The 26,454-nt window shown below is 46.7% G+C and overlaps 1 protein-coding gene across 8 annotated transcripts in view; it reads right to left on the reverse strand.

Annotated features, from left to right (window-relative positions):
• Window positions 1-26,454, reverse strand: part of LTBP2 (latent transforming growth factor beta binding protein 2) — a 95,103-nt gene that overhangs the window by 35,965 nt on the left and 32,684 nt on the right. For 7 of the 8 annotated variants that reach the window (XM_039883796.1, XM_039883794.1, XM_039883798.1 and 4 more), the window contains exons 4-9: window positions 11,614-11,804; window positions 9,341-9,511; window positions 8,843-9,049; window positions 7,793-8,079; window positions 6,923-7,025; window positions 182-256 (exon numbers count right to left, since the gene is read on the reverse strand). In XM_039883796.1, coding sequence (XP_039739730.1) covers window positions 182-256; window positions 6,923-7,025; window positions 7,793-8,079; window positions 8,843-9,049; window positions 9,341-9,511; window positions 11,614-11,804 — 1,034 coding nt within the window. The remainder of the gene's footprint in view (window positions 1-181; window positions 257-6,922; window positions 7,026-7,792; window positions 8,080-8,842; window positions 9,050-9,340; window positions 9,512-11,613; window positions 11,805-26,454) is intronic. The other variant, XM_039883799.1, reaches the window with a different exon arrangement.

Here is a 26,454-nt window from a genome sequence, read left to right on the forward strand (position 1 = left end):
ATCACTAACTCCTGACTTCCTTGGGCCAGTAGAACCAGCAACTGCCACAGCTCCCTCAAGACGGGGCTTAGAGGTGCCTCGTGGAGACCACTCAGGCAGTGTCAGCTGCTCCTCCTGTCTGCATCAGCAGGTCTCGGTCATTCCCTTTCCCAAGCCCAGCCTTGGCCCTAGTCATCCTTACCTTGACAGTGAGTGAGGTTCAGCCTTTTGTAGCCCTGGGGACACTCCAGCTGGCCATTTTCAATCACTGGAGAAGCTGAGGAGTGAAGACACAGATAAGTCTCAATGAGGGCCCTTGGGCTCCTCTGTCACCCAGGCTGGGAAGTAGGGTGCAGTTTGGATGTCCAGCCCTCTCTGCAGCTGTGAGGCCCCATCTCCCCAAGCTATCACCCTGGGCAGCTGTGCCTCCTTGACTGAAATCCCTTCCCTGGCTCCTACCAGGCTACTCTCATCCCACCTTGCTCTCAAAAATACTAAGTAACTATATATCTTATAAATAGTTATGATATTATATACAGTATATATTATACTACATCAATATAATACAATATAACACGATTGGACATGTTTTGTTATTACTTTTTTTTTTACGTTTTTTTTTTAAGCAATTATAGATTTGAGGGAAGTTGCAAAAAATAGTGCAGAGAGGGCCCAAGTGTCCATTACTCAGTTTCTCCTAATGGTTACATCTTATATAACTATAGTCGTTTTATTCTTTTTTAAATATCTAGATACAACAATTCACACCCTGGCTAAATTTGGTTTATTATGATATTTGGTTTCAATGCTGTGGTAGCTGACAAAGTATCCTAGCTCAAGATGGAAGAACTTCATCAGTGATTGTACTTAGAAAATCATGACATTCATTTTTCACTCACATTTACCAACCATGTGATGCTGCTGTTGAAATCTGGCTAGTAAATTTCCATCTTCTCCAGAGGTCAGTTTTTTGTTCTTACAAATTTTAAATAATTTTCAAATATTTCAAGTGTGCAAATGGAGATGGTTTATAGCATCCCATAATGAGAAACTAGTTCTCAGTGTTTTGGTGCTGATACACATTCTGCCTTAATTTCACACCATTCCCCTTTCTTTACAAGGAAAAAAAAAATCTATTTATGTTAAATAAAAACAGGGAAAACTCTCCATTACTTTGGAGGGACAGAGTAGTATGTCAACCCTCTTGAAAAACTCTAGCAGGTACTCTAGTACTGACAGCCACCTGTCATCACAGAAAAAGACAGTAAATGTGGAACACCCATCTTTCTGTTTTTTTTTTTAAAGATTTACTCATCCTTAAGCAATTCTCAAGTAGTATACGTGATTTTCATAGACATTATTCCAACACAAAGTTTTATAAAGAAATCCTTATACTTTTAAAGGTCTTGTTTTACAAAGTTAACTGCGTGATGAATTTCTCTTCCTCCGGCTTTGACTTCGTTGTGACAATAGCTTGCCTATGAAGGCTGTGGTGAGGGAATTTTACATCCGGTGCTCTACATTGCCATTACCTATCAGTCATAGCATCAGCGGCTATACTTCCAGAGTTGTTTGGTACAGCTTATTTTTATTCAAGAAATTATTTACTATTGATACTATATGTCCTCTCGTTCATCCTTTCATTAGTGGCTTATAAAAAGATAGTTCTTCACATATTTTATTGTTAAAATAGATTCTTGAAAAAAACAAGAGGCATGTTAGAAATAGCTATACTTTCATCCAATTGTACAGACAACTTTGAGTGTCTCTGTTTTTTAATGTTTTTCCAATCAAGACACCTCTGAGTCCATCATTAGCTGCTACCTCTGGGGAAGGTTTGTTAGTAACGGCAGCAGATAAAACTGTATTTCATATAGCCTTCTTGAGCATTTGGATCCTGGGCTCCATTTTGGTTCACATCTGAGAGATCATTATTATTTTTACCTTAGAATATAGATGATTTCATATAAGAGGAGAAAAGTCAGCTTTGCATTTTTTAATGATTACTTGCAATTATGTTATTAGCATTATTTTGAATCCTGTTTCTTTGCAAAGATTTTTTCAAGAGTCACTTTGCTACTTAGTGAGAGTTGCTTTAGTTAAAACTAGACAACATAATTGAAAAATCCCATAAACTGAGCACTGTTGTATGTTGTGCGTTGTGAGGCCAGACAAACATAAGAGGCACTACCTTTTCTTGGAACTCCACTCTTCCCTGAGTATGCTTTGTGTGCCAAACATGACAGGTGACAGACTGACATGCAGAGTAAGTGAAGACATAAATAAGTCTACTCTTTTAAAAATTAAAGCTTATTTTTTTTTAAGTTTAAAAAGATGTAAATATAAGTTGTAATATTTGTCCCTGCCATGGACAGTCTTGCTCAGGGTTTGCACGTTGCTCCAACTAAGAGGCCACAGTGTGGGTGTAAATGTGGATTCTGAAAATGCTGACACTGAGACAGACGGAAGGATGGGAGAGAGGCTGGGAAGAGGGAGCACGTCCCCCAGCAACTGAACTGTGTGATTCACAGTGAGGGTGGATGGCAGGTGTCACCGCCCCTGCCACTCACACCAGGCAAGCCTCTCAAGTGCTCTCAACACCTGCAGGCTTTCCCTTGTCATAGCACTAATATGTTGCTCTGTGACAGCCTGTTTGCTTGTCCATCTCTTCCAATAAAGTGTAAGCTCCATGAGAATAGGAACCTTGTCTTCTTCATCACTGCTATGTCTCTAGAGCCAAGCGCAGCACATGGAACAGCATAGGCACTCAATCAAATGGAATAAATAATAATGCAAACACTAAAATGACGCTCACTATGGGCCAGGCCCTGTTGGAGGTACTTACTAATATTCTCCCCATTTTACCGATGAGCAAACCGAAGCACGGAGGGGTCACCCAGCAGGTGGATGGAGCTGGTATTATGATCCCAGGCACCTGCCTCCAGAGGATAAATTCTGAACCATTCCTCTCTATGGCCTCCAAATAAATAAATTATTGGATTCATGAAAAACTTAAGAATTCTCTAGGCAGAGAATCCTAGGGTCTGGAGGCCCCAGGGAAGTGCCTGCCCAGCAGGAAGTATATCACTCTTCCTGGGAACCCTCCCAGAAAGGGATCCGGAGAGTGAATGAAGAATAACGAAAAAGAGGAGGAGGTCAGAACTATTTGGATGCTGGGTATTTGGATCCTTGTGGCAGGAGCTCGGTACTTCTGGGAACAGCCATTATATTGCTGTGTTCGGTTTTTAATAACTGTTCCTTGCACTCAGTTTCACGTTGAGCTCTGCTTACCAGAAACATCCATACATTGGCCTTTGCCCTCCTGAACTGCGTGGAACAAGCCTAGCCACTTCTCCCTGGGACAGTTCTTTCAACATATCTCCGTTAACTCTTAGGTCTGGGCTAGAGGTGTCCTGCCTATCCATTCAACTCCAATTTTCTTGAGGGCTGTTGTCCTTTATGCACACGTAACTCATAAAACACACCCTCCTGTCTGTGAAATTCTAGTCTAGGGTCCTGATTTTTGCTGTCTTCAAGCAAGCACAGGCCTCCCCAGAAGAATTAGGGAGATCTAGTTAGCTTAGAATCAGACACACTGTGGCGTTTGAACCCTCGCTCCACTTGTCCTAACTGTGTGACCTTGAACAAGTTCCACAGTCTTCTCAGAACTTCATTTCCTTCATCTATCGAATGGGAATAAAAAGCCTTAGCTTGCAGGTGGTTGTAACAATTAAATGATGAGTGACAAGCCTAGTGTAGCATAAAAGTTCAGTAACTGGCCACTACTATTGTTTTTAAAAGGGAAAGCTGAAGAATTCTTTGAAGAGTCAGCTCTCCCTGGAGATTCAGGGAGGGGCCTGGGTTCTGAGATGAATTCATCCTATGCCAGGCAGATGGAAAGACGATCTCGCAGCAAACAGCTGGAGCTCACCACTGCGGGCCTCGAGCTGTGTGCCAGCCCTGTCTGCCCCAGCAAAGGGGCTTTGGGGTTGACACAACCAGTGCCTAGCCAGATGGGGCAGTGGCCAACTTTCCAGTCAACCCAGATGTCTGTCTTTCTCAGACAAAAACTCAAAAAATGTGGCTTTAATCAAAGTGGTTTTGAGAGCCAGGTGCTCTCCAGACCCTGGCAGGGGGACTTCAGAAACTCTGAGCAGGGACCTTTGATAAATCCCAAAGGAGCAGAAAGGTCAGCTGCATCTGTCACACAGAGAAAAGAAAGGCTAGCCTAGATTGACTGAGCTATCTCCCTGAGAAAGAAGGCACTAGGGCATTTTTCTGGAAGAAAAGGGATTTTGTGTCATGTAAATTGAGACTTCAAGACAAGTCCTTTTCCATGTCAGAAATAGCAGCAATCTACAGGGACCTTCTTTGACAGTCGGCATGGAGCCTCAGAAGCCAAAGGTGACTTAGGGGAACCATGAAGTCACATTGTTTCTCGGCTGCTGGCTGTATTATTTCTCTCATCCCCAATTCTGCTAGACTACCTCGTTGGGGATAGAGAACAAAGCCCTCTTCTGAGGGACAAGGCTTTATTTTATTAGAGGAGAAAGAGAGGCTCAGTGGAGCAAACGCCCCAGGGCTGAAATGTTCTAGAACCTAGAAGTCCTGCCTGTCTTGCCCACCATCCCAAATCCCACCGCAGGATCTGGCCTCTTTTCCTTCCTCTGACTCTTGCACAGTAGCTTGCTTGTCATGCCTACTTAAAGAAACATTCCCCGCCTGGGCCCAGGCTTGGGCGTGGAGCTAGGTGTCTGGCACCCTGTCAACACAAATGAAGCTCCCAGCTTGTGCCCTTTCTCTATACAATGTCCAGCTGCACTTTAATGTGTTTTAAATGTTTATGTTGCCCTGGTCTTTGTTATCATGCTCTTTGGTGTGATGGAATGCTTGACATTCCAGGGTCTGCACCAATGTGCCTAGCTTGCTGAGATGTGCTGCACTCCGTGGGGAAGAGGGCCCAGCCTGGGGTGTGCTTGCTTTGGGAAGAGGGCTCAGCTTGGGGTGTGCTTGCTTTGGGAAATGTTGCTCACTCTTTTGGTCTCACCTGCATATGCAATTTCTTTGGCTTGTTAAGCTCTTCCCCATCTCTTTGACTGGCCTAACCTAACAATTCTTCAGATCTCATCCTGGATGATACCTCCTCCAAGAAGCTTTCCCTGACCCACCAGTTCGAGCTAGGATTTCCTACCCCACAGTGGATAGCCGTGCAGGTTGTGCACTGCACAAAAGCACCACATCTAAAGGAATCATTTGCAACCTAGATTTCTATATTTATAAAGACTGTTTTGAACAACTAGAAGGAGTATCTTTCTCTAATTCGCACGAAGGTGCTATAGGATCTATCAGTGTCCCCAGCTGGTTCTGCTGTCTGTTCCCACCACATTTCGTACCGTCTAGTCCCTGCACGAGCCCTCTTTTCCTGATGCCCGCTGCCTGTCCGCAATCCCCCTTCCCCACGGCAATCCCCCAGTCCCACCGTGCTCGGAGAGGAGAGGCACTGTTTCCACCTCATTCTCCACTGTTTGTCCAGGGCCTGCAAACTAGGGGCACTTTCAATAGTTGCTTCATCAGTGTCAATAGCTGTTGACGGAATGGAATGTGAAATATGGAAGTCTCAAGGATCAGCAGGACCAGGAGGAAGGAAAACAAGGAAAACAGAAAAGTGGCAAAACATCTCTGGCCTGCAGGGGGAGATGCTGAGCACTTCGAGGCACTCCTCCCGGTGGGCAGCGGGTCCATTCCCTTTCCTCTTTTGGAGAGGTACTTTCTAATAATATTAACATCTACCATTTATGGACCTAACGCTAAGCACATGCATCACATCATCTACTCTCCGCAGCAGCCCTATGAGACTGGTGCTATTATTGTCTCCATTTTGCAGATCGGAGATGGAGCAGAGAGAGGTTAATGGGCAGAGCTGGGACTGGTACTTTGGTAAGTGTCGGATGGTCAAGCCCGGAAGCTTAATACTATCCTTTGCTGCTTTGCCAAAAATTCTATTACCCCGTGAAATCATCTACACTTATTTTTAGTTTGGAAAATATGGTCGCTGCTCTACAGCCGAATGTGAAGTTAAGAACAGCTCCGTCTCTCCTACCTTTGGGCTCTGGTCCAGGCCCCCACAAAGTGGACTCACTGAGTCTACTGCTGACAGGCAAAAGAGATACACGGCAGGCGGGGGCCCAAGAGCGAGGCCTGGAGGGGGAAGACAGGCTGAGCAGGCAGAAACCATACTCAGGCACAGGCACCGCATCGCAGCCTCCTGACTGCAAGGTCAAAGCCTGCAGGAGCAGCGTTTCACTCACTCCGAAATTCTCAGTGCATGGCACACACGAGGCACCTGGTATTTGCTGGGTGAGTGAATGAGTGAGTGAATAAAGGAAAGAATGAATGAATGAATACATGTTAGATTTTCCCATTATCCAAAAGAGGACAGGGAAATGGATTTCCCATGCCCTAAGGCTGAAGATGTTCTGGGACACACATCTAATTCTGATTCAAAGACAGGAGGCAGGAAGCAGGAGGTGAGGAGAAGGGAGAGGATGAGGAGAACACTGAACCAACAAATCAAGACCTCTGGCCCCTGGTACCTGGGCATGGGGTATATGAGAGGAGTCCAGGGGTGGAAGAGGGTCCGTCCTAGGATGGGATCTCTAAAATCTGAGCAAGAACAGCTGGCAAAAGGAAGGAACCCCTCCTAGGCAATCAACTGGAGCAAGTAGGCCAGGTTGCACCCAGCGGAGGGTCTGAGCCATCAGGAGCCTTGGCCACTAGCCAGAAGCATGCTCGAAGCAGATCTGGAAAGGTTGCCTGATTTACCAGCAAATTCTACTCGCCTGACCTCTGAGACCCTGGAGGGAGATGGATGGGGGCACGCAGCAGAGGCCAGGCACTGAGAGAGCTTCGCCTGCAACCCTGGACCCTGGCACCCAGCACTCACCTGGTCTGGGTGGGCATGGGGCACACAAGGTCACCCCCCAGAAGGCTCCCACACTGCCACAGCAGTCCTCTTGGGCAGTCAGCTCTAGCAGGGGGTTGGCACACTGGAAAAAAGGCCATGGACACCTGTCACCACTTCTTACCTCCCCTGCTGTGTACAGAGATGTCCCAGGAAAGGCTGAAACAAGAGCTCTCCTCCCCCCTCCCCACAGCTTGCCAGAGGGTACCCCCACCTAAGGGACAGTAGGAGAGAGTCAGCTGATGTCCAGGAAGGAAGCAAAGAAACCTGCAGTCCACTCTGCCAAGCCCGAAACTTAAGGGGTGGGGACACATCCCAGGCAAGACAAGATCTTCTCTGCACAATGCCATGTCCTGGCCCACAGAGTCCCAAAGGATGGGCTTTCTTCTGTCAAATTTCAGGGTCACCCACAGTGCCAACCTTCCCCGTGGACAGGGTCCAGGCTTAGGGACACCATAAGCTGAGAGGTCAGGGGAGGTCTGGGGACTCAGAGTCCCTGTCCCTTGGCTAATAGCCCCACTGTCCATGTACCAGGGGGTCCTAGACTTATGTCTAGGAGAGCCTAGCATTTCCTGGGACCCAGGGAAACTGGTGCCCCTCTAAAGGGAGACTCTCTTAGGTCCTCTTCTGCATGCCTGGCACTGACAGGTATCTCGGGGGGCCCAGGTAGGAGGCCCAGCCTCCCTGCACTCAGGCAATTTTATGACCTGAGTTTTCCCATCTGAGGAGTGGGAGACTCTACAGACACTCATATTCCATAAGAACAAAGAGGAGAGAGAGAAGAAGGGGCAGAGCGGGGGGAAATCACTGTTCTGGAAGCCTTCGGGGCTGAGGCTGGAGCTTCGTTCTCACCTGGCCATTCACAGAGCTCAGGTAACACCGTCCCAGCAGTCCCCGAGGCCTGGGAGCTGCTGGGGGCAGTGGCCGAGGGGCCTCTCCAGGTCGAGAAGGGATGCTGTTGCTGTCCCAGTAGCTGTGGCCAGGGCTGGCGGGGAGCTGGGGCAAGGGTCTGGTCTCCACACTGTTCTCCTCCGCCGCCTCCTCAGCCTCGCCCCGCACCCGTGCCACCTGATGGACCTGCACGGAAGCCTCGGGCGGGTGGTGAATGTGCACCTTCACCAAGGAGGGGTTCACAGAGACTGGACACAGGGGCTGGGGTCAGAGTTGGTAAAACGGAGCCCCACCCCAGCACAATTCCCCAGTGAGGACAGGATGAAGTGCAGACTCCTTCACTCCCTGCCTACCAGTGAAGGATCTTCATTATCAACTTCTAAACGACCTTCCTGATTTTGCCTTCCCCACCATCCTGCACAGCCCGAGCTCCAGCCCAACTAACCTGCACTGTCCTGCCTCCATGCCTTGGCTCACGCCAGGCCCTTTGCAGAGGAGCTCCTCCCACTCCCTCCTGCTTAACCAAAGGCTGCCACTGTTTAAGGCCTGCCCAAGGTCCACCTCTTCCACACAGCCTTCCCTCAACACCCTGGGCTCACAGGGCTCTCCACCCCCTGACTGCCTATATTTTTGGCACATTTTATTTGGCACCTAATAATGAAAAGCAGGGGAAATGAAATGTTTTATTGATGCTATTCTCTTTCCCGTCCACCCACCCTCTGTTGTCCAGGTCCGTGGGCTTCTTGCAGGCAGGAAAACCCTGTACTTATACTCTTTTGTCTCAGGCATAGCACCCGCTAGGGGGTGAGGGCAAAAATATTGATGAATTTGGATGGAAGGACAATGATGTTTAGGGAATAAAATTGAGCCCTGAGGGCAGAGGAGAGGGAGGGAGGTTTGACTTGAAGAAAGGCCTGGAGACAGCTTCCTGTCCCCTCCACCAGATGCCAGGAACCCCTCCACCCCATATCCAGTGTGCCCTTTGCCCCGCATCCCCAGCCCCACACTCACCCAGCTGGTTGGAGAGAGGCAAAGTGAAGGTGGACTGCCTCAAGGGGACTTCCACTGAGGCCCTGTGGTGGGAGTCCCTCTCTGGAGGCTCCCTTTCCAGCTTTGGGGCGGGCAGATGACAGAACTTCCCGGTGGAGTTGGCGGGGCACCAGCACTCGTCCCTGCCGATGCAGCGGCCTCCATTCAAGCAAGGGATCTGGCAGAAATCTACAACATAGACCTCAAGGTGACTGGCAGTTAAAGAATACAGCATCACCCACCATGTCACCGGCAGGTGACAACAGAGAAGCAGGGGGAGCAGTACTCCAAATCTGCATGGCTCGAGGAGCCCAGCATCCCCTGAAATGCAGGGACTTTCCAGGAGGCTCAAGGGCGAAGAAGGGTAGGTAATAACCGGCCCTTGCCTTTCTAAAGAGCACTTCATGCCTTTCCTGCATCCCTCGATTGCTTGGGAGACACGGCCAGCCAAACCCTCTTCTGACAGGGGAAGGGACTCACAGATGCGGAAGCCAGACTTGGGGTCATGCCCATGACCGCCCTGGCTGTACAGGGTGGTAGTGTCGCCACGCTCACAGCTGTTGGCACAGTGCCCATGGGCACAGGTCTGCTTGCAGATGGTAGGAGTGAAGACGATCTTGATCTTCTTGATTTTCTCCGTGAGGTTCAGCCCTGTAGAGAGAGGGCTTGGGTCCAGGGGGCAGGGCTGAGAGGCACAGCTGTGACCTCCAGAAGATGGTTAGAGAGGCCCAAGGGACCAGGGGAGAATCCATCCCAAGGGCATTTGCTAAGTACTCGCTGAATGTACGGTCCCACAGTGGGGGCAGGGGGACACCTTTGAGGCGCTCACAGCCCAGCACTTATTGAGGGACGTCAGTGTGCAGCCAACGAAGCTCACGTTTTTTATGCACATTAACTCTCAACCCTCTGGAATGAGTATTATTTTAGGTTGAACCATTAGAAGTTGCTATTTTTGTAGGTTAGCATGGTTGACTGCTGGCAATGTTCCTATATCCAACCTAGCATTTCAATTTTACAGGTAAGAAACAGGCTCAGAGAAGGTTGGGTTGCAAGTAGTACAGCTGGGCTTTGAACCAAAAGGCAGAGAAAAGAATGTAGCTCAGACCTGCTGGAGCAAAGAGCTTTCTAAGAGAAGTGGAGGAAGATAAAGCCTGAAAGAAAGATTAGAGTCAGGTTGGGCGGGGCAGGGGGGGTGGGGGTGGGCTCATTGCCAGAACGAGGACCAGGCACTTTGGCTGGTAGTGAGAAGTCACTGAAAAATTCTAGTAAGAGATCCAAGAGGAAGCATGGAGGGATGAATGCCCTCCCAGCTGGGTGTGCAGGTGGATGGGGAGGCAGGATGACCAGTGTGGAGGTCACTGCAGTGGTATGAACTGAGGTCACTTCACTTAAAAGGATGATGGCAGTGGAAATTCAAAGGAGGGGTGTTCATCTAGTGTGGGGAGCCCAGGGACGGAAGCCGGAAAGCAGAGGGGTTGGGGAGGGAAGTGTGGAAAGTCTTCGAGGACCACATGTTCGAGAAGCTTGACTGTGACGGGAGGAGAGAGAGAGAATGGAGAGCTGTAAGCAAGTGTACATGCACCAGGAAAGGGCCGAGGGAGACGGTTTGAAGCGGGAGGACCGAAGGGGCGAGGGGAGGACAAGTGATGGCCTAGTGTTCCAGAGGAGTCAAGAAAGGTAGCGTGTGCCTTAGACAAGAAGAGAGACACCTCCTTTTCAAGATGACAAGAAAGAAGTTCGTTAACAATAAAAAGAAATGAAGTACTGACACACGCTACGACGTGGATGAACCTCGAACACGTTATACCAAGTGAAAGAGCCAGACAGGAAAGGCCACATATTGTATGATCCCCTTTCTATGAAATGTCCGGAATATGCAAATCTACAGAGATGGGCAGTAGATCAGTGGGACCAGGGGCCGGGGCCGGGGGGAGTGGGGAGTGACTGCTTAATGGCTGTGGGATTTCTTTCTGGAGCGATGACAACGTTCTGCAGTTGCACAATAGTGGCAGTTGCCTAGACAGTGAATGTACTGAGAACCTCTGATGTGTACACTTTAAAATGTCATTTTATGTTATGAGAATTTCATCTTAATTTTAAAAATGGGAAAAAAAAAAGAAAGGAAGTCGGCTGGGCACGGGTTGAAGTGAGGGAGCAGTGTGAGTCCTGGGCAGGCAGACGGGCAGGAAGGTGAGGAGCTTTTGGCAGTGGCAGTCTCGTCCAAAGCTGATGGGGAGCAGCTTGGAGTACCTGCTCAGAGGAATGAGACAGAGTGTCCAGGCACACATGGAAAGATTGTCAGCAACAATCAGGAATGCAGAGGTGTGAATTCACAGGGATGCTGGGTTCTCTCTTCCAGAGGCAGAGGCCTAGCCATAGCTGCTAAGGAAGCAGCTGGTTGGATTGGTCCAGGAAGGGTGGGGTTTGCAGAAAGGGTGAAGTGGAAGGACCAGGGCCAGGGAGGTGAGGTTCATAGCTGGATATGAGGGAAGCAAAGGCAGGATGGGTGACAGACGGGGCAGAAATGGAGCAATCGAGGTCTAAGGGTCTCAAAGTCCTGATCAGCTGGTTTGGGACTCCTGGAAGATGGCACAAAGCAGGTGCTTGACAGCTGTTTGTTGATTGGCTGAAAGGATGAGGGACAGGTGACAACTCAGCTCCCCAGTGAGAATGGAGGGAAGAAGCAAGACGGCCAGAAGGTCAGAGATTCAGATGCCTTGTTCTTCTAGGATCCCAACACAGGGTGTCCTTACCCCAAGGGGATGACAAGTGGTCCAGATATGCTGCCTGCTGGGCGCCATCCCTCTGCTCAAGGCCTGGGCCCGCGGGCAGGGCATTGGAAGTCAGCTGGCCACTGGCTGAGGTGGCCGGGTATAGTCGGACGGTCCGGGACGGCCCAACGCGCTGCTGGGAGACGTGGGTCTGGCTGAGTTCACTCAGGGTCCTGTGGAGACAACCATGGCACAGAGGTTTTCATCGGGGAGCAGCATCTCTGTGCCCTCCCTATCCAGGGTGCTCATCCCCTGCCTGCACTGAAGAAGAGTGCTTTCTGTTTGGCTGCCTTCTTGCCAACTCTGGGAAAGTGGAGGCATCCTGAGGCAGGAGACTGAGCTAAGGCCAGGCAGCTACTCCAATAGGAGTGACTACCCCTACGTGGAATCATCAGGCTTTGGCTGGGTATTCTGGGCAAGTTGCTCAGCCTCTTTGGGCCTCAGGACCTTTGACTGCAAAATGAGGATGTTAGATTGGTCCCATGTAGCTCTGACATTCTGAGTCTTTGAGACTCTTATGAAGCAACCCGTGCCCTCAAACTGTGGCCTATGCTTAGCCCCTGCCATTTCTTAATGCAACCCTTCACACAAATTGCCTGTGGAATAGGCGCCCAACAAATCCCCATTCACAGACTGACTTGGGCCGAAGCCTAGAATATCCCGTTCATTAATTTTAGTATAAAAATAATATAACAACAATATTCAAGGAGAAAAAAATGAATCCATCATCCCCCACCCTAGCAGAGCAAATACTTTTGCATACTTCCTTTCAACCTTTGCTCCGGTATACGTTCTTATATATTGTCATCATCCGTAGATACAATTCAGAATTCTGATTTTTCACTTAGCATTAGATCATACTTTATACGATTCCATAATTTTTATATTTATCATATTAATTGCTATATAATAGTCTACATGAAGAAAAATCATGATTTATTCAGACATTCTGTTACAAATTTAAATTTTTTTCATTTTTGACTGGATATTTCACTCATGTGGCTTTTTTCTTGTGTTAAAATACTCCTTTAGTAGTGGAGGTTTCATTATAACATTCTATTTTATTCTGTATATTTCAAAAAAATTCGAATAATAAACATTTTGAAAGGATTATTATTTTAGGATTAATTCGGTGGACTAGAATGACAATATCAAAGGTTACAAACATTTATGGCTGTAAGTACACACTGGTGTGTCGCTTTCCAAAAGAGTTGCATCGAAATGTATAAATGTGCTACTTAGAGTACAATCTCACCAGCATAGCATATTATTAATATTCTTATACTTTGTTAATTGAATAAGCATAAAATAATACTTCAGTGTTGCATTTATCTCCCTTTTTCATTACTTCTGAGGTTGAAAGTTTTTTCATACATCTATTTAGCACTTGCAAAGTTTTTCTACTCACATCCTTTGATATCTTAACTACTTGAGTTATTTGTCTCATAAATTTGAATGAGTTCTTCACATGTTCATTATTAGGTAGGTCATTCTATAAGGTAGCCTCCGTTGTAAATGCTGTCACTGTCACAGTGTATATGAACCACTGTATTCATGACAGTGTCTGGACTGTGGTGGGTATGCATACACCGTAGACACTAAAGTGGAGAGAGTAATCACTTGCTCGATGGTATACAACAGGTAAATCAGGGCCTGGAATTCCAAACCGGGGCAGCCTGATTCCTGTGCTCCCCAAGAACCCAGCTCAGACCATGATGGATGTTCAGCCTAGAAGCATCCACTCAGGCCTGGAGTGTTCTCCTTCCCCTAGTCAGCCCCACCCCTAGCCTGGATTCCTTGCTTAAGTGAGATAAGGTCCTGGGATTCTCTCCCTCCGCCATCCCTACTCCAGTTCCTTTCCTGACAGAGTCCAAACCAGGAGAGATGAGAGCCTAGCGCCCTGTGCTCCTCCCCAGCCCCACTGGCCAGGATTTGGCTCCCATGAGCTTCGGTGCTCCTCTTCCCCACAGTGCCACCAGCAGCAAATACTCATCCCAGTAGGTCCCAACCATGCCTCACCCTGCTCCCCAAGCTTCAGGGCTAAAGTGGGAAAGAGATCCTGTTAGCCACCCTAGAAGCTCTGGGAGTGGTACTGCAGAATTAGGAGCCTAAACGTCAGGTAACTGCTCCTTGTTCCCAGGAGAAGGTCAGCACAACCGGCAGCCCCAGAAAACACAGTCCTTTTGACAGCTTCCAAGAGAGTGCTTGAAAATGAGGCGGGCAAGCTGGTGGGTCAGTGGGAGTCTCCTCCTGGTGTTGCAAGGCTGATGCCATGGATCAGCTTAGTGTCAACACCACAAAGTACCCTAGAGAGGTGAAGGGAGTAACTTATGTTCTGCCCAGACCACCTGGCACTTTTTTGAACTTGACCCTCACAAAGAGTTCTCCAATCTGGTCAAGATGGAAATTCAGAGGGTTCTTTCTTGGTGGTTTGTTGTCATTGTTGTTATTGCTGTCATCACCTTTTTCTCTAACTAGAACTCAATGCTATTGGCCCCAAGATTCCTGAGTTCAAATCCCTTAAGAGCCAGTGTTTAACGTGACAGAGAAGAAAACAGAGGAACTTATGTATTCCCTAGCTATAGATAGGACCTAGCTGTTCAGAGAAGAGAGGACAAGATTTGGGCCAGGCAAATGTCAGTTCTGCCTCTTACTAGGAGTTTGGGTTGAGCAAGTCACTTAGTTCCCCTGAGCCTCAGATTCCTCATCAGTAAAAGCGGAATAGGGACACCTACCTCAATGGGTTATTATGAGGACTAAAAGGGCTAGGGATACCATATGATTATTTTGCAAATATAAGTAAATGGTTACAAGTTGAAAACTATGCCAGACTTTTAAAATCACATGAACAAAGAAAAAAAAAAGTGCTAGATACAGTTCAGACAATTTCTTTCCCCAAGCCACAAAAAATTCCTTCTTCTAAAGGGAATAAAAGACTCCAAAAAACAAACTTTTATGCTTTCCAAGCATCCTTATTGTAAAGAGCCAAGTGTCTAATCTGGTGTCAACACATTTTTAACAATCAGAACCTCTGAGCCCAATCTATTGTCATCAACTGCTGTGATGGGGATTTGGGGTTAAATGACAGAAATCAAAAAGTCATGGCTTCTGAGAGACAATAGAGCAAAGGAGGAAGCCCCTCATTCTTTGACAGGTTCTACCTCTTATACTGAAAGCATGCCTATAAGGAAACTGTCACCTCCCTTCATAAACCCCAGCCTGTCCTTGGAGATGGGCAAGAAGAGTCTCCATGTCCTGAGGGCTGTGGGTCCCCTGGGGGACTTCAGATGGTTCTTCTGCCATCACCACTTAGAAGACAGCTAGGACTGGGTGGAGATTGGGAGCTGTGGGGCTCATAAGCACAGGCATATGGCCTTGTGTTATCTTTGCGCTCATTCCTCTTAAGTGAATCATAAGACTTTAGTAAAGTTCTAGTTGCATATCCCATCCTAGTCTCAGTTAGGTTGTGGAACCTCGAGAGAAAAGTCTGGCACCATGTTTGGCTCAGTGGTCCCAAGAAGCCATGCCCCCTCTTAAGGACAAGAGAGTGGTGGCAACAAAGGCAAGCAAGAACCTCACTGTGAAGGAGACTTTCTTGGACCACAGCCCCTGGGAGAGGCTCTGTCCACTTTCAGCCCTGCAAGAGCTGCTTCAATGTCATCAAGTGAGAGCAGCTCTCAGACTCACCTGGCACAAGAATAGGACTTTCTGTCACTCTAGGATCACTCCAGGAAAGTCCTGGCAAAGCTGCCACAATGGACCAGAACAGCCATCTCTAGACTTCGAGATTTCATGAATCAATAAAATTTTGAAATAATTTAGGGGACCAACATAAAGTTGCCAACTTGTTATTTAGGTGAGACACACACACATACACTCACACACACACTTCTAGTTATTACCACCATCATTTCATGAAAGAAAAGGCATCAGTACCAAAAAGAAACATCTGATTAAGCTTAACTTTATGCAAATCTCACCACATTGACTTTATTTTCTTCTCTTCTTCATGGACCAATGAAAACTCCATCACAGAGCAGCATTGAGCCATGGAGGAGCCACTGGGCCACGCGATCTACCAAGATCTGCACCTACCTGAGGACTCACAGGCTCTTTCAACCCAGTTTGGAAGAAAAACTTTTCATCCCAGCTGGCTTTTCATCTTCAGGCCCAAGGGAAAACTGCCTGGACAGTATATCCCATAATGATGCCACTCTGCTAAATAGAATGTGCCCAAACCCTGCCCAACACAGCGAGGTTTTCAAACAGTGATGAGAAGACGAAAGGGTCAGAGGTTCCATGCCCTCTACCCCACCCACGTTCACCCCAGCCTGGCGGCTCCACTCTATCTCATTTATAAATGGGTTTCCATATACTGTTTCATTTGATAAGTATTCTGCTGCCAAAAGAACATTTAAAAACATCACTATATCCCAGACAAGAAAAAGCTAAAGAAGTTCATCACCACCAAATCAATATTACGAAAAAAGGTTACGAAGAAGAAGGAAAAAAATAAAAATATATGACTAATAAAATGGCAATAACTACACAATTATCAACCATTACTTTAAATGTAAATGGATTAAATACTTCAATCAAAAGACTTAGGGTGACCGAATGGATAAGAAAACAAGACCCCTACATATGCTGTCTCCAAGAGACTCACTTAAGATTGAAAGACACACAGAGACTAAAAGTAAAGGGATAGAAAAAGATATGAAAATAGAAACAAACAAAAAGTCTGGGGTAGCAATATGTGTACCAGGCAAAACAGACTTTAAAACAAAGATCATAACAAGAGACAAAGAAGAACCCCATAATTCCACTTCTGGGTATTAATCCGAAGGAACCCAAAACACGAATTCAAAAGACATGTGAATCCATATATTCATTGCAGCATTATTTACAATAGCCAAGATATGGATGCAATCTAAGTGTTCATCAATAGATGAATGGATAAAGAAATGGTACATTTATGCAATGGAATATTACTCAGCCATAAAAAGGAATAAAATCTTGCCATTTGCGACAACATGGATGGACCTAGAGGGCATTATGCTAAGCGAAATAAGTCAGAGAAAGACAAATATCATATTATTTCATTTATATGTAGAATTAAGAAAAACAAAATAAATGAATAAACAAACAGAAACAAACTCATAGATACAGAGAACATTTTGATGGTCGCTAGATAGGAGGGGCTTTGGGGGATGGGCGAAAAGTGGAAAGGGATTAAGAAGTACAATTGCCAATTATAGAAATAGTCACAGGGATGTAAAGTACAGCATAGAGAATATAGTCAATAATATTATAATAACTATGTATGGTGTCAGATGGGTATTAGACTTATTGGGGTGATCGCTTCATAAGTTATACAGATGTCTAATCACTATGTCGTACACCTGAAACTAATATAACATTTTATATCAACTGTAATTGAAAAATTGAAAAAAAAATTAAAAACCACTACAAGGTATATAGAACAGTTACAGCTACAGTTTATTGAGCACTGAGCCAGGTGCTTTAAATGCATCATCTTATTCATGTTATTGTACCAAATAACAAAAAGCAAGTTGCAGAATAATATGGATAGTATGCTTCCAGTTTTGTGTTTAAAGAAAAACTTCTCCCTCTCCCCGCCGTAGATATTTATATAGGCATAGATAGGAAAGGTCTGAACAAGCTGTAAACTGTGACTGCCTGTGGGGAACCTGTGGGGAACGAGAGTGTCTGTGTATGTGTAACTACTGTTTTAAACTTTACATGTTTCTACATTTGTGAAATTTTTTCAGTAAAAATTTTTTATGGTAAACATGCATCATTTTGTAATAAAAATAAATCTCTAGCGACTCCATGGTATAGATAAGGAAACTGAGGCTTAGGAAAAGCATGTTAAATGTGTGTAAATAACCAGGATCCAAGGTGGACTATGGTGGCCAACGGAGGTATAGGAATCCAGATATAAGTAAGACTATGACATTTGAGCTATCCAATTAAGAGATGGGTAGGATTTTTACAGTCTAAAGAGAGAAGGAAGACATTCAGATAAGAAAAATAACATAAGAGAATGCACGGAGGTAGGAAATCTGGACCATATTTAAGGAACAAGAATGAGCATAGTTGGATAAAGCACGGAATGGGGGAGTGTGTGCAAGGAAGGAAGGTAACATCCATCGATGCCCACCAGGCAGCAGACCTCACGCTAGGTGTTTTACATCATATATTATTTATTTGTCCAATCAATCCTATGATCAAAAACCTCTGCTTGGCCAAAACTACCTAAAATAAAGTAAAAAAACAAATGAAAAAATTGGAAAAATATGTGCAACTCAAATCACAGACAAACGACCAATTTCCATAATATATAAAGAACTCTTAGAAACAAACAACAAAACAAACCAAACCAGACCAATAGCCCTAAAGGGAAAATCAACAAAGGAATATGAATAGTTGACAGAAAAAAAAACCCACAACGACACGAATGTTTTTAAACACATGAAAATATGCTCAACCTTTCTATTCGAAAAGATGTGCAAATGAAAAATACTGTGATGTAGCATTTTTTAATCCATCAGATTAGCAAAAATCCAAAAGTTTAATAATAGACTAATTTGGCAAGACTGTGCTGAAGTAGGCACTCTCAGATGTTGCTGGTAGAAATGTAAATTGATACAGCCCTTATGGACGGCAATTTGGCAGTCTAGCCACACCACACTGCATCTTACGCTTTGCCCCTCTAGTTCGAGACTATGCTGCAGGTAAACTTTCTGTGGTGGGTGCTGCTGCAGACAAGCTCAGGTCCCCTCTGCAGCTGGTGCTCCCTCCACTGGCTTCTTCTGAGTCCTACACTTGGCTGTCGGTAACCACTTGACAAGCTTCTCCCACCACCTTGACAACTAAGCCAATGACTACCTGAACCAGAAGTTCAAAAGCTCTACTCCCTTGCCTCAAGGTAGGACAACTCTGCAAGCTCCACCCTCACTCAGGCCTTGGATGATTTCCCAGGGAACAATCCTTGCTTGGCTGTCTCCACCTTTCCATTCTGCTTCCGTCACTCACTTAGCACTCCCTGAATAAATCACACACACCCAAATCCATTTTCCAACTCCATCTCTAGGGGAATCTGACCTAAAACACTTGTAAATGTCAAAAAAAAAAGATGGATGGACACGATTATTCATAACAGCACTATTTTGTAATAGCAAAATATTTTGTAAAGAATAGAAACAACTTAAGAGTCCTTCAGCAGTGGTTTGGTCAAACAAACTAGGATACATCTACAGGATGAAGTCATATGTCCTCAAAACAGAAAGAAGCAGCTCCTTCTTATCCATGGTAAAAGCTCTCCAAGATATATTGAAAAATAAAAAAAAAGGCCAAATCCAGCCGACTATGTTTGTACAGACTGTAACCTAACAATGGCTTTTTATATTTTTAAGTAGTAGAAAAAAACCTAAAGAAGAATAAAGTTTCACGACATGAGAAAGTGATATGAAAATCAAATTTAATTTTTATAAAGTTAATTGGAACACAGCCACACTCATTGTTTATGACTGCTTTTCCTCTATGACAAAGGTGAGTAGCTACAGAAATCATGTCGTTCAAAGCCTAAAATATTTACTATCTGGCCTTTTACAAAAAAAGTTTGCTGACTCCTAATGTGGGACATGTAAACTTTTGTGTAAAAATAGAGAAAATAAGGACACCTGTTGCATTTATTTGCATATTCATAAAGCAACCTTGGAAGGGTACCCTGGGAATTAATAACAGTGGGAAGTGGATAGATGGGAAATAACCAACCTAGAACTACAAAGAAGTGAATGTTGACTCTGTGCCAGGTTCTGTGCCAATAATGCAGGTCGCATGCATTATCTCACGTGGGCCTCTCCATGACCCTAAGAGTTACTTATTATCCCCATTTGATAGTCAAGAAAGCAGAGGGTAGGGAGGTTGTATGCCTTGCCAAAGGTTGTAGAACTCCCAGGTGCAGAGGCAAGGTTACAAAACCAGGCTTCATCCTAAAACCACTCAGGTGTTTATTTCTTTATCGTTATTTTACAGATGAAGACACTGAGGCTTTGAGGGGTAAGAAAAACAGTTCTGGTCCATATGGTGAAGGGCCTGAAATACCAGGGAAGTGTCTAGGCTGTACTGAATGGGTAAGAAGGAGTCCCTGAAGATTTTGGAGCAGCTCACCGTCTTTTACTCATTCAAGAAGCACTTGCTGAGTGCCTGCCACATGCCGGGCACTGAGGTCCACGAATGGCAAAGATCCTCTCTGTTCAAATGGAGGCTGAGCAAAGGGACCAGCACCTCAGCAAAGGTGTGGAGGCACAGGGGGAGCCACATATTAGCCTTGAGATGCTCACAGTCTTTAAGCAGATCTAGGACATGATAGATGGGCCTTTTAAAATGATTATTACTCTGGTGAAAGATTACCCGAGTGGATTACTAGTGGATGGACCAGATGGGGGAGTGCTGGAGACCAGTGGAAGGTTTGGGCTATGGTCTAGGCTACAGGGATCATGGATGGGACAAAGAAGGAGGCATGGATTCAAAGACATAGAGAGAGTTCTCAGCTGTGACTTAGACAAAAGGGCCAGAGGGGTTCCAGGAGCCAAGATCCCACCGCAAGAGAGTCAAGAAGTGGCTTAGTTTTGGACATGAAAAGTGTTGAGGTCCTTGGGATGGGTCTCCAGATGGAAACGTCCAGGAGGCAGCATTCAGGGGAGAGACTGGAGCTGCAGTCGAAGATGAGGTAGGGGAGTCAAGTGTAAAGGCAGTGGTTACAGAGTTAAGGAGGGAGGATATGACTCAGGGAGAGTGTGCAGAACAAACCACACTTCAGAGTTCCTTTCACTACTGGACTGAGGTGTTAACCCCACTGACACTTCCCAAAGTCGGGGGGAAATGTGTTAATGAACAGACTGGTCTCAGTTATGACTTATGCGCCCATCAATTCGTCTCCAACCTTTGGCGCTTGCTACCACTTGTCTGCCACTTAGCACACGATAAGACAAATGAACAAGCCATAAATGAATATTAACGGAAAAACGTGGCAACAGGCCATTGCACTTCACTTGACGGCTTGTTCTTCTCTTGGATACGTGCGTGTGCCTATAGCTGGGTTTTTATTCTGCACACACAGACGATCGTCATAGTTTCTGCTAATAAAACTGTCCCCAGCTCTAATCGTGGAATTAATTACATTAATAGTTTATGGTATTTCTTATGACTTCCAGGTGCTCTGACACTTAAACACTGGGAAATATAGTATTAGAGAGAGAATAAGGAAAAGTAGAGGAGGAGGTTGGGGGAGCACCAACACTTGAGAGACAGACAGAGGAAGAGGCTGTGAAGGCAGCTGACAAGGGGCGGCTGGGAAGGTAGGAGGGGGAGGGGGAGAGAGCAGCAAGACAGAAGGGAATTCCCAGTCCCCGTATGCCAGACAGGAAGCCACAAGCAATCCTGCTGAGAGCAGGGTCCCTGTCCATAACTTCTGAGAGACCAGTGGGGTGGTTGCTCGGTGTGCAGTGCCTGGAGGACCCAGCCCCGCCTGCTGCCTCACACACTGATGTAGCATCCTCAACACCAGCACCCTCACTCCTTGGTGCCTCCCTGAAAGGGCCCAGAGCCAGTCTTCCTCAAGCGTCACAAGAGCTCTCCTGCTGCTGATCCTTCTGTGCCCATTTGTCCAAACCCCATGGCCTCATTGGTCAACCCAAGGCCCCCACCCCGCCCTGTCCGGCTGCCTATGAGTCAATTCCCCCTGCTCTGAAGTTCAGCTCCTTCTTCTGCCACGCCCTGGTCTGAGAGATTTGGAGCTCCTGCACAGAGACCCCAGGGGATGCCCCCAGCAGGGTTGGGGTGTAGAGGGAGAAGAACCCTGGGAGAGTCTCTCCTACTCAGGAGGGAACACAGCACCCCTGTTTCCTTGTAGGTAAATAAGGTGGACAGAGCCCTGCATGTCTGGGGGGCACCGAGGCCTGTTCCTCAGTACAGCAGCCCTGTACAGCAGCCCTGAAAGTAGGTGCTGCCTCAGTCTCCCAAGGGTCCAGAGGCCCCTCTGAGCCTCATTGCTCTCCACCCTCCAGACTCCTCGTGCCTCCATCAACTGTGAACACTTTTCCCCTGAGCAGCCTGCCTTGTAGGCTGCCAGGCTGCCAAGTCCTTGCCCCTTGAAACTACATCGTCTTTTTTCCCTTTGGATGTTAAGGGAGCAGCACAAGAAAGCTAGAGAGGCTGCCCAGGCCCTAGGATGAAGCCTGGGGCACCTCAGGGAGCAGAGATGGGAGGAGCAGTCACCCCGAGGGGCTTCTGAGGGCCCTAGGAACCGCCCTTCATTTTCTACCTAGCCTGCACATGTGTCAGACAGCTGGGGCAATCACCCTCTCCCTCTCACCAGGAGAAAGGGCCCCTCCAAGAGCACCTCTGCCTCCTTCTGGGCCCAGGAGACCACTCAAAGGGCTGTAGCTTGACCAGGGACACAGAACTCCCAGAGAGGAAGGGAAGGGATTGGGTCTTACCCTCCTTGTATTCTCCGTAGAGTCATCACAGCACTGGGAACACAGCCGCTGTCCCCCAAATATTTATCACTTGAACTTTGAACTTCTCTGTGGCTTCTCCCAGATCTCTCGTCTCCCTGGAACCATCTCCCTATCCCTGGCTGGGCCTCCTCCACAGCCAGGGGGGCCAGCAGGTGGTCTGAAGCCTTTGTCTCCAAGTTCCCCCAGGAACACCTGTCAGCTGGGCTGGAGGAGGAGCCCTGGATGGCATGAATTCATCATGCAAGTACTTGCAAGGTGCACTTAGAGCACCTTATAAGGTGCATGGTCCCACATGGGCACTGTGGGAAAGATGTCTAGCCTACTGGGAAATTACAATCCAGACGGGGAGTCAGGGGCAGGGGAGGCCTAGCACACCTGGTCCTTTTGTGTGAACTAGGAAAGAGGCCCCCTCTGGGCTGCCAGTTTACAGAAGCTGCCCGACTTCTTCCAGGCTGGCATTACATGGTGCCAGGGCTGGGTGAGCAGAATGCAGGCTAGCTTTTAGCCCCATTCATCCCCTGACCAGCACCTTGGTGCAGAGCCCAACACATACACCCATGCACAGCAGCCCCAGCAGAAGACCCTGAGCATGATGTTTCATAACGGTCCAAGAGCGGAAAAGCAGCAAGTGCCTGATCTCACGGCAGGATGCCTGGGAAAGTTTTCTAGAGGTTGTATTCGAGGAAGAGGTGGGAGAGCAGAGTCTACCCAAGGTAAAGAGAACCATAAGCTTGGCTTGAAGGGACTGATTCAGAAATGTGCTGGTGGCGCTGTTCAAAGAGAAGAAGGCCTGTCTGGTTAAAGGAAAAGTGGGAGGGGCCAAGGGGGACAGTAAATAATAGCAAATAGCTACATAGTGCTTATTATGTGTCGGGCACTATTCTAAGCACTTTATATACATTGACTAATTTAATCATTATTAAGATTAGGAGGTAGGTATTCTTATTACATATCTCTATTTTACTGATGAGGCACAGAGAAGCTAGGCAACTTGCCTAAGGTCACACAGCCAACGACTAACAGAATTGGGAATCAAACACAGCCTGCAGATATTCTGGTTCCAGCCTGTACTTTAAACCTCTGCACTATATGGCAGTTTGAGAACTATGCTTTGGAACTAAGCTGTAGCACCAAGAGTCCAGCCCTTATCCTGTGGATCTTGGGTTTAAAAGGGAAGCCTTGAAGGAAGGTGTTTTTACCAGGAAGTAATAAGGGCAAAAATGGTCTCTTAGGATGATGATTATGTCAAAACTCCCTGGATCCCCCCTGCCTGCCCCTATTGCCCACATCCTCCGATTAAAAGTGCTCCCCTCACTCACTTGTCCCGTCTGGACCATTCCCAGAGGCCTTCTCAGGGTGTTTGTGGCCCCGAGTGGGCGGCAGGAGTAAGGAAGTGAAGTCTCTGGAGCCACAGCATTCCATACACAACGACCTTGATCAAATAACTGCTCTGTTTACTGAGCACCAGGCAGAGAATGAACATCCCTTGGAAAGGTTCCCCCCACCCCATGCCCTAGGAGGCAGGCCTCATTATCCCCGTAGCAGCGATGAGACGTTGGCAGGGTGCAGAAGGTAAGTAGCTGGTCCTAGCTCACCTGTCTCAGGAATGGCAAAACTCAGGATTCGAACCCAGGTCTACTGGAATCTCAAGCTCAGCATACTGCCCCCCAACTCCGGCTGCAAGCTGCTATGAGTGGCGCAGGATGAGTTACAAAAAAGCACACAAAAAAGGAAGTCGTTGGAGAGGTGAAGCCATTGAAAAGGAGTGAAAACACAAGTCAGGGTCTGCGGACACCTGGCAAGGGCTCCAGGAGATTAGAGGAGGAGGGAGGAGAGGAAGAACCTTTAGGCTGAGCGGGTAGAGCTAGGACTACTTCCCAAAGCCGTGGAGAGCTTGGTAAATGGGCATCTCTCCACCACCAAACTGGCATGAGATGCCAGTTTCCCAAACTCTTGAGTTCTCAGCTCGCGGGTCTTCGAGAACCCTGACCACTTCATAATACTATCCTTGCCTTGCCTCAAAACACACACATGCACACACACACACAAAGCTGAGCAGGCCTGCCTTATCGGATAGCAAACACAGGCCTATGACTTCAGATGAGTTTACCCCTCACCTGGTCCTGCCTGGACAGGCCCATTGTAGACAAAGATAGCAGGGGGCCTGGGTCAAGGATACACTCTCAAGTGCAGGTCAAAGCCCTGGCAGCCTGAAGCCAGCCTGCTCTTCTAGGAGCTGAAACTCTGCCCCAGGACCATAAACAAAAGATTTCTACAAGAACCGAGACCACAACCTGACAAGCCTTCTCTCAGCCGTGTAGCAGCCCAAACCTACCAACCCGTCATGTGCCAGGCATCCACTACAAGCATTTCGTTTTTTATTTTTCTAGGCCCTTTACATTTGATGCTTCACTTGATGAGTGCAAACAACTCTTTGCTGTAGGAACTATTGTCCTCCATTTTACGGAAGAGAAAATTGAAGCACGGAAAGGCTGTTAGCCTGCCCAGGATCACCACCAGCAGAGAAGTGCTGGGGCAGAGTCTCTGGGCCTGAGCTATGTCTGTCATTGGCGAATGACATTCCCTACCCTGCTGCTCTCCCTTGGCCATGACAGGAAACCTCACCGGGACCAGAAACACCATCAAGGGGTCTGGACAAACTCCCAGAGTTTCTAGTTATCGCTGCTGCTTTTCTGATGGAAACAAAATACTCAGATAACCCCAGAGTCTAGAGACCAATAAGAGTGGATGCCATTCATAGAACACCTAAAAGGTGCCAGAAGTATTTGCATATACTTATAAATCCTCCTGACAATTCTATAAAGTAGTGATAGTTATCCTCACTTTACAGATGAGGAAACTGAGGCTCATGAGGTTAAACCACTTGCTCTAGGCAGCATAGTTTTTAAGTGGTAGAGCTGAGATTCAAATCCAGAGTTGTCTAACTATAAGACATAAATAATTTCACAATTCTTCCTTCACACACTACTGCCTGCTCTAGGGGCTCTGACCTTGACCCAGAACCTCAAAAAAAGGAAGAAATATGGAATCAATTTGTTTCCCAAGGGTGTGGCTTGGCTGGGGTCTCAAGAGGACACCCCCACTCCCTCGCAAAACCAGAATCCCTTGAGAGGCTTCTGATGCAATCTTCCACACTCCGCTGGGTGCACATGTGGGTGGACATGTTAGGTGGTAGTCAGGGACTGAGGCTCCAGGAGGAAAATGCAGTGTAGGTGTCTGGCTGGAAGCAGAAATGTTGTAGCCCCAGAGGTTTTGATTTGCAATCTTCCTTTTGCAAGGAATGGGGATTTTTCTTTTCAAAAAGCACTGGACTTCATTGAATTTTAGACCTTTCACAAATATTTTTTTAGGAGAAAAAAGAAAAAAAACCCACAAAATGCCTGTTACAGCTACTCACTTCCACAATGAATCATGGACACAAAACCACAGCTATGTGGCTAACAAAGGAAGTATGTGTTTCCACATTTTGTTATTGGAAATCATTTAGCAATCTTCAGTATGTCATCTGCAGACAGACAGAGAGATGGACACTCACATCCCTCTGGGTCCTAAGCAGCCAATCTTACAACCATGGTCATTAGATGACTTTACAGTTAACCCATTTCCCTTTCTAATCTTTTTCTGGGAAATTATCCTACAAGGCTTCAACCTTCCCCCTAGCCCCTCATCAGAGGTGGAGGGTGTGTGTACACATACGTGTGCACACAGCTGAGCCGGTGATTGTGGGGTGATGAGGAGGAATGCTGAGACATGGACTCAGTTCCACGAGTGGAAACAAGTATACATTTCAGAGTCTTCTTTTTATTACTGTTATCAAAATACAGTCCTCCCTCTATATCCATGGGGAATTGGTCCTCCCCCCAACTGACTCCAGGCAACCGACAGACCAAAATCCATGGATGCCCAAGCCCTTACATAAAATGGCATCGTACTTGCATATAACCTACCCATATTCTCCCATTTAGTTTAAATCATATCTAGATTACTTATATTACCAAATATAATGTAAATGCTATGTAAATGGTTGTTATGCTGCATTATTTAGGAATGATGACAAGAAAAATGTCTGTGTGTGTTCAGGACAGATGCATAGGCCTAACTACATAGTACATGTCAGCAACAACGTAACATTTTTTTCTGAATGTTTTTGCTCTGCAGTTGGTTGAATCCAGGGATATGGAACCCACAGATACAGAGGGCCAACTGTCCCACTCTACTGTGGTAAAGTGAGTTTCACCTGGGAAACTTACAGTGC

The sequence above is a fragment of the Pteropus medius genome, unplaced genomic scaffold (genome assembly GCF_902729225.1).
Source record: "Pteropus medius unplaced genomic scaffold, Ma_sr-lr_union100, whole genome shotgun sequence".
Taxonomy (NCBI): Eukaryota; Metazoa; Chordata; class Mammalia; order Chiroptera; family Pteropodidae; genus Pteropus; species Pteropus medius.